Source organism: Prorops nasuta, unplaced genomic scaffold (assembly GCF_024137725.1).
Source record: "Prorops nasuta isolate Cenicafe-Biocafe unplaced genomic scaffold, Cenicafe_Pnas_1.2 PNAS00012, whole genome shotgun sequence".
NCBI lineage: Eukaryota > Metazoa > Arthropoda > Insecta > Hymenoptera > Bethylidae > Prorops > Prorops nasuta.
The window spans coordinates 4,251,364-4,259,130 of NW_027116809.1; the positions used below are offsets into that span (position 1 = coordinate 4,251,364).

Genomic DNA, 7,767 nt, shown 5'->3' on the forward strand with positions numbered 1-7,767 from the left:
CACGATTCAACAACTGAGGCTAAAGGACATCAAAACGGCGAGCGATATATATTTCCTTATTTTTATGCGTTTTCAGCTCGAATAAGATTGCGTATACCATCATCCCAGCCGAGCAAAGGAGTAAAAGCGTTATTAGCAAGATTTATTTTCGCGTATAATCTCAGTTAGATTAAGATTCCATATAGGCTCACCCCAGCAAATAAAAGGCAAATCGCACGATTAGCAGCAGCAGAGGATTAGATTCAAAACGATAGCTAGTATACATGTATTATTTACAAGATAAGATTATAAATTTATTTCAGTTTCACGCGGATTAAATGCACATGCAATCCAATCGATAGAAACAAGATGCGTTATTAATTGTTTTATTGTTAGTAGAAAAAGATGAACGTATAAGGTTATTACAGTTTCACGCGGTTTAAGTGCACATGCACTCCAATTAAAAGAAATAGACACGTTGTTAATTTGTTTACTGTTTGCAAGTGATTAATAAACACATTTATAAACAAGAGTAATTGAGTGGGTCGGAAATTAAATCCAAATTATACATAACATCACATAACAATAATTAATTGAAACATAGTTTAAAAATGGAACGTAACGAAAGAATAAGATTTATTAATCAAAAAAGAAGTACGATTAAATCCCAAATAACGATATTAACCAACGCAATAGATAATGATCGATTGGACTGCATTAACGTGAATTTAAGATTCGAGCGTATTAAAGAGCATTTTAAGAATTACGAAGAATTGCATGACGAATTAGAATTAATAGAGCCGAACGGTGATCATTTTGAGGAAATGCTCGAAGTGCAAGATAGGTTTTATAACTTGGCTAGTCGAGTACATACTATATTAAATCAGAATAACTCTAGCGCTGCGATAGTATCTGATCATATTGACTCATTGACAGCATCACAGAATGAAAGAATGAAGAGAATTAAATTGCCTATCGCGCAATTACCAGGGTTTTCAGGCGAAATAGAAAATTGGTTATCCTATAAAAACACGTTCGTCACGTTAATAGATTCAAGAGAAGACATTACTGACTTACAGAAGTTTTTATATTTAAAAGATTCCTTAAAAGGGGAAGCATTAAATAAAATATCCATATACGACACAAGTGATGCAAGTTATAAACTTGCATGGAACTTGTTAGTCGAAAGTTATGAAAAGAAAAGGATAATCATAAACAAACATCTAGATGCTATTCTTGACATACCAAATCAAACAAGATTCGACGGTAAGGAATTAAATAAATTGATCGACAACATGAAGCAGCATGTTAATATGTTAGATTTAATGGACGTAAAAATAGATGAGACAATGCTAGTGAGAATATTAGAAAGATCAATTCCCTTGAACATTAGAGCTAGATGGGAAGAAAGTTTAGGGTTCGATGAAATGCCTTCATTAAATAAATTATATAAATTCTTAGCTAGCGCCGCATTAAGAATAGACAATATTGAAAAAGAAAAGACACGTAAAAGAATGAGCAATGGATTTGAACATAGTCATGGATTTAAAATGAAAAAGAGTAATTTTGATACGCGAATTATGTTAACCACTACTTCTCGAGGGGGATATTGTTCAATTTGTCGAGATGGTATGCATTCTATATTCAGATGTCCCAAATACGATGCGATGAATATCGAACAAAGATGGGACAAAGTCAAACAATTAAGGGTATGCCAGAATTGTCTACGCGTTCATGAAAGACCATGTAAATCTATAAAATGTAAAATTTGCAACAGGTTTCATCACACATCGCTACATAAAAGGGGAATAATAGATGAGAAACAACGAGTTAATATATCGAAAGTAAATGATACTTCTAATAGAGAAACAATACGACCAGGCGACAAAAATTGACATAATATGGTCGCGATGCACACGATCGCGACCCGTTCATTTTCACAATTAATAATGACTGCCGAAATAAGAATAAAAAATGATGTAGGGAAATTTATTAAGGGTCGTGCTTTATTAGATACATGTGCTACTGCTAATTTTTTAACTAATGAAATGGCTCGTAGACTCAACCTGCCTATTAAAGCATGCGAATTTAGGATTAACGCGATTGATAATATACAGACTTTTACAAACGGAATGGTAGAATTAGTTTTTTATTCAGCTCATAGTCCATTTAATAAAAAATTGACATGTCTAGTATTGCCTAAGATTTCAGAGAATGTACCGAGTGAAGTTTTTCCGCGCGAAAAGATAAAGATACCAGCAAATTTAAAACTCGCTGATCCTCAATTCCATATGCCGAGAGGAGTTGACTTACTCATAGGTTCCGGAGCAACAATACCTTTATTTAGTGTAGGTCAATTCAATTTAATACCTAATGAAGGCGATTTATATCTGCAAAAAACGTTGATAGGATGGGTTGTTGTAGGTGAAATGCCAAGAGAAAACCATGGGAAAATTGAGAATTGTCAATTAACAAGTTTTATCAAACAAATTACATCAACGGAATTAAACAAGAAGAAAAAAATGTTAAATGATATGAATGAATGTGAAGCACATTACGTATTAAATACTATCCGAAATGATAAGGGCAGATACATAGTACGGTTGCCTTTTAAATTGAACAAATCAGATCTAGGGGATACTAAGATAATAGCTACGCGGCGATTTCATGCATTAATTCGAAAATTTAAAAATGATTCGGAATTAGAAAAGGAATACCGTAAAGTCATGCAAGAATATTTAGAATCGGGGCATATGACTTTAATAGAATCAGAAGAAGAAGAAGGTTATTATTTGCCACATCACGCGGTAGTAAAAAAAGATAGCATCACAACGAAGGTCAGGGTAGTATTCGATGCATCGGCTAAAGGCAGTAAGGGAATATCGTTAAATGATATTTTATTAACCGGCCCGAACATTCAAGATAAATTATTCGAGCATTTAGTACGCATTCGGTTAAATAAATACATGATCACAGCGGACATAGAAAAAATGTATAGACAAATTCTGGTAAACAAAGAGGATAGACGTTATCAAAGGATATTATGGTTTCATCAAGAACAAATTCGAACGTTTGAGCTAAACACGGTAACTTTCGGAATATCGTCATCTTCATTTTTGGCAATTCGCACTTTAAAACAATTGGCTGAGGATGAAGGAGATAAATTTCCCATAGGTGCGGCGATTTTAAAACGAAATCTATATGTTGATGATCTCATGGCAGGTGCAGACAATTTAGACGATATATTAAAAATGAGAAATGAGTTAATTGCATTGTTGAATCTGGGAGGATTTAAAATACGAAAATGGTCTTCGAATCATCCGAGAGCCATAGAATTTATGGATGAACAGATGTCAGACATGGAGTTCTTAACGGATGATACAATTACAAAGAAAACATTAGGAGTTTTTTGGAATGCCAAAAGTGACGAATTGTCATACATCGTAAAACCAATAGAGTCTAATGAACGAGTTACTAAGCGGATTATATTATCAACAGTAGCCAAGATTTTTGATCCAATCGGTCTTTTGGGTCCGGTAATATTCATGGCAAAAATCATTGTACAAGAATGCTGGAAGATCAAGGTGTCATGGGACGAGTCGATAAACATGACTTTAAGAGAAAAATGGGCATTATTTGCCAACCAATTAATCCTACTAAACGACGTAACGGTACCACGTTATTCTTTGATTGGTGAAGCATGTGAGGTACAGATTCATGGTTTTTGTGACGCTAGCAAATTGGGTTATGGTGCTTGTATATATCTAAGATCTATCGATGCGAAAGGAAATATAAGTGTACGACTAATTTGTTCCAAATCTCGAGTAGCATCATTAAAGGAGATAACCATTCCACGAATGGAACTGAACGGGGCTTTAACGCTTGCGCGTCTATACAAGGAAATCAGATCTATTATAACAATTCAAATACAAAAAATCGTATTTTGGAGCGATTCTACTATAGTTTTACATTGGATTCGTAAAACACCGATATCTTTAAGGCTATACGAAGCAAACAGGGTCACGGAGATACAAAGCGTAATGGATCAAATAGAGTGGCGCCATGTGAGAACGCATGAAAACCCAGCTGATCATTTGTCGAGAGGACAATCACCAAGTGAGTTCCTGAATAACAAGACATGGTTCGAAGGACCGTCATGGTTAAAAAAAGGCGAAAAGTTGTGGCCACAATCGATACAAATTACTTTAGATAACGAAGTCGGGGAGCGAAATGAGTCGTGTTTTATAATCAAGGTTAGCGGAATGGAAATTCTTAAAAGATTTTCTAAATATTCTAGAATGATAAGGGTAATAGCATATTGTTTACGATTTAATAAGAATAATAAACAACGAGGAAGTTTAAGTAACGACGAAATCAATCAAGCAGAAGTTAAAATATTAAAAATAGTTCAAGCTGATCGATTTGCATATGAAATAAATTGTTTAAGCAACAAAAAGGAAATTAAATCAAATCAAATAGCTTCATTGAGTCCTATATTAAATAATGACGGATTGATATGCGTAGGAGGTAGATTAAAAAATTCTAAGATACCTTTTAATCAAAAATGCCCTGTATTGTTGCCAGCGCGGCATCACGTTACTGATTTGATTATACGTGCATGCCACGAAAAATTTTATCATGCTGGGGTGCAGAGTACTTTATATTCAATAAGACATAAGTTTTGGATTCCTGATGGTAGAAATCAGGTTCGTAAAATTGTACGAAATTGTGTGCGATGTTTAAGATTTAAACCAAAGATAAACAATTATAAGATGGCGGATTTACCAGCGGAACGAGTGGAGCCGTCTCTTCCATTTCATCATGTTGGTATAGATTTTTTCGGGCCTATATTCATAAAAGAAAAAAAATATAGAAATCGGAATCGAATAAAAGCCTATGGATGCGTATTTATATGTATGGCGTCTAAAGCAGTACATATAGAAATTGCTAACGACTTATCAACAGAGGCCTTCATAGCGGCATTACGAAGGTTCACCGGAAGAAGAGGTATACCCGCTCACATTTATTCCGATAATGGAACAAATTTTGTAGGTGCCAATCGCGAATTACAAGAATTATATATGTTATTAGAATCAAGAGAATTTAAAGATAAAAGGGAGCATTACGCATTGGAGAACAAAATATATTGGCATTTTAATCCTCCTCTTTCCCCTCATTTCGGAGGCATATGGGAAGCGGCGGTTAAATCCTTTAAACACCATTTTAAACGAGTGGTCGGTGATCAGTTGCTTACTTTAGAAGAATTAAATACATTTACGGTAGAAATAGAAGCAATTTTAAACTCTAGACCTTTGTGTCCAATTTCGTCTGATCCAAATGATCCGTTAGCATTGACTCCAGCTCATTTACTGATAGGCAAACCGCTAAACATGTTACCCGAATCTGAAATTTCCGAAATATCTCACAAGCATATTAGAGCTTGGCGCCTAATTCAAAAGATTCGTTTAGATTTCTGGAAAAGATGGCAATCCGAGTATTTAATGGAATTACAAAAGCGAAATAAGTGGTTCTATCCTGGACAAGAGATAACGGTAGGAACTATTGTGCTGCTTTTAGAAAAAAATCAACCTTGCATGCATTGGTCTATAGGAAAAATAATAGAGACGCATCCTGGGGATGATGGTATAGTTCGAGTAGTAACCGTTAAAACATCTAGAGGTAATTTCAAGCGAAATGTAAAATCAATTTGTTGTTTAATTGATTGTAAATAAAGTTTTGATCGATATCATCTCTCAACGGGATGATGTTCAAGTCATGTAATCTTTAAATTGAATATTGTAGCTAAATCCATACAATGGTATAATTAATAAGGTAACCGAACAATTCGATAAGCATGATTTAAAAAGATCGAGATTTTAGCTGCAGTCAGGTGATCGATTTATCTGCGTAGTAACATGTAAAAATCGATTGCTAGCTGGTTTTTGTTTTCAGCCCAGATCAGATTGAACAGTTGCCGGATAAAATTCATTCTCTTGGTAACAGTTAAAGAAAGCGGACGCGTCGTAGTAATTTTAATCGAAGCGAAAAGAAATGATATTATATTCATATAAGTGATCGTAATTGAGGTGCTTAACGGATTGTGCATTATAACGATAACAACCAAGTTGTTATCAAATACAATCAAGCGCAAGCTTATCGAACGAGCTCCACGAGGGAGAGGAGAAACGAATCCAGGCGTTAGCCTACAGAACGAGCTCCACGAGGGAGAGGAGAAACGAAATAAGGTGTGAACCTACAAAACGAACTCCACGAAGGAGAGAAGAAATGAAATCAGGCGTAAGCCTAAACAACAATTTACGCGAAAGAGAATAAAAATACAACAAGCAACGAGCTTAATAATGTTCATTTAATATAGTGTAATTAATCCATCAATGTGTTGTTTAACGAATTATAGTTAATTATAAGTGAAAGTGTATTACGAGCAATAAACAGGGTTTTTTATGCCTTCGGGCTTTTTCCCTAAAAAAGTGTACAAGTTATTCAAAAACTAAGGAATTCCTTCGTGCGAAGTAGTTCCTCCCAAACACTTAGGGTCAGGGAGTACTTCAATTGGACTAGGGTAACTCACTTGGGGTCAGGGAGTAGTTATATGGGACTAGGTTAACCCACTTAGGGTCAGAGAGAATTTATAAAGGGGCTAAGGTAACTCACTTAGGGTTAGGGAGTACTTATTTGGGACTAGGGTAACTCACTAGCGGACAGAAAGTACATATAAGGGGCGAGGATAACTCACTTGGGGTCAGGGAGTACTTAATAAGGGACTATGGTAACTCACTTGGGGTCAGGAAGTACTTACATGGGACTAGAGTAACTCACTTGGGGTCTGGGAGTACTTGTATGGGACTAGGGTAACTCACTTGCAGTCAGAAAGTACATATAAAGGGGCTAGGATAACACATTTGGGGTCAGGGTGTACTTATATAGGTCTAGAGTAACACACTTGGGGTCAGGGAGTACTACTATGGGACTAGGGTATCTCACTTAGGGTCAGGGAGTACTTCTATTGGACTAGGGTAACTCACTTGGGGTCAGGGAGTAGTTATATGGGACTAGGTTAACCCACTTAGGGTCAGAGAGAACTTATAAAGGGGCTATGGTAACTCACTTAGGGTTAGGGAGTACTTATTTGGGACTAGGGTAACTCACTTGCGGTCAGAAAGTACATATAAGGGGCGAGGATAACTCACTTGGGGTCAGGGAGTACTTAATAAGGGACTATGGTAACTCACTTGGGGTCAGGAAGTACTTACATGGGACTAGAGTAACACACTTGGGGTCAGGGAGTACTACTTAGGGACTAGGGTATCTCACTTAGGGTCAGGGAGTACTTCTATTGGACTAGGGTAACTCACTTGGGGTCAGGGAATAGTTATATGGGACTAGGTTAACCCACTTATGGTCAGAGAGAACTTATAAAGGGGCTATGGTAACTCACTTAGGGTTAGGGAGTACTTATTTGGGACTAGGGTAACTCACTTGCGGTCAGAAAGTACATAAAAGGGGCAAGGATAACTCACTTGGGTTCTGGGAGTACGTATTTTGGACCAGGGTAACACTCTTTGGGTCAGGGAGTACTTATATGGAACTAGGGTAAATCAATTGGGGTCAGGGAGTACATATAAAGGGGCTAGGATAACACATTTGGGGTCAGTGTGTACTTATATAGGACTAGGGTAAGACACTTGGGGTCAGGGAGTACTACTATGGGACTAGGGTAGCTTACTTAGGGTCAGGGAGTACTTCTATGTGACTAGGGTAACTCACTTT

At 36.4% G+C, this 7,767-nt stretch overlaps 1 protein-coding gene across 1 annotated transcript; it reads left to right on the top strand.

Annotated features, from left to right (window-relative positions):
- Positions 1-1,880: 1,880 nt before the first annotated feature.
- On the top strand, positions 1,881-6,463 carry LOC136777819 (uncharacterized). Its single transcript, XM_066734410.1, has 6 exons — positions 1,881-5,675; positions 5,782-5,811; positions 5,860-5,869; positions 5,932-6,005; positions 6,145-6,276; positions 6,395-6,463. Exons 1-6 carry the CDS (start codon positions 1,881-1,883, stop codon positions 6,461-6,463), a joined length of 4,110 nt encoding a protein of 1,369 aa, XP_066590507.1.
- The last annotated feature ends 1,304 nt before the right edge of the window (positions 6,464-7,767 follow it).

What these genes read in the sequence shown, in the direction of transcription:
- LOC136777819 (XM_066734410.1), top strand. Translation starts at nt 1,881, where the DNA reads ATGGTCGCGATGCACACGATCGCGACCCGTTCATTTTCACAATTAATA. An exon ending in AAGAAAGCGGACGCGTCGTA is followed by an intron (nt 6,006 to 6,144) that starts GTAATTTTAATC and finishes TTATCGAACGAG; the next exon opens with CTCCACGAGGGAGAGGAGAA. An exon ending in GAGAAGAAATGAAATCAGGC is followed by an intron (nt 6,277 to 6,394) that starts GTAAGCCTAAAC and finishes AACGAATTATAG; the next exon opens with TTAATTATAAGTGAAAGTGT.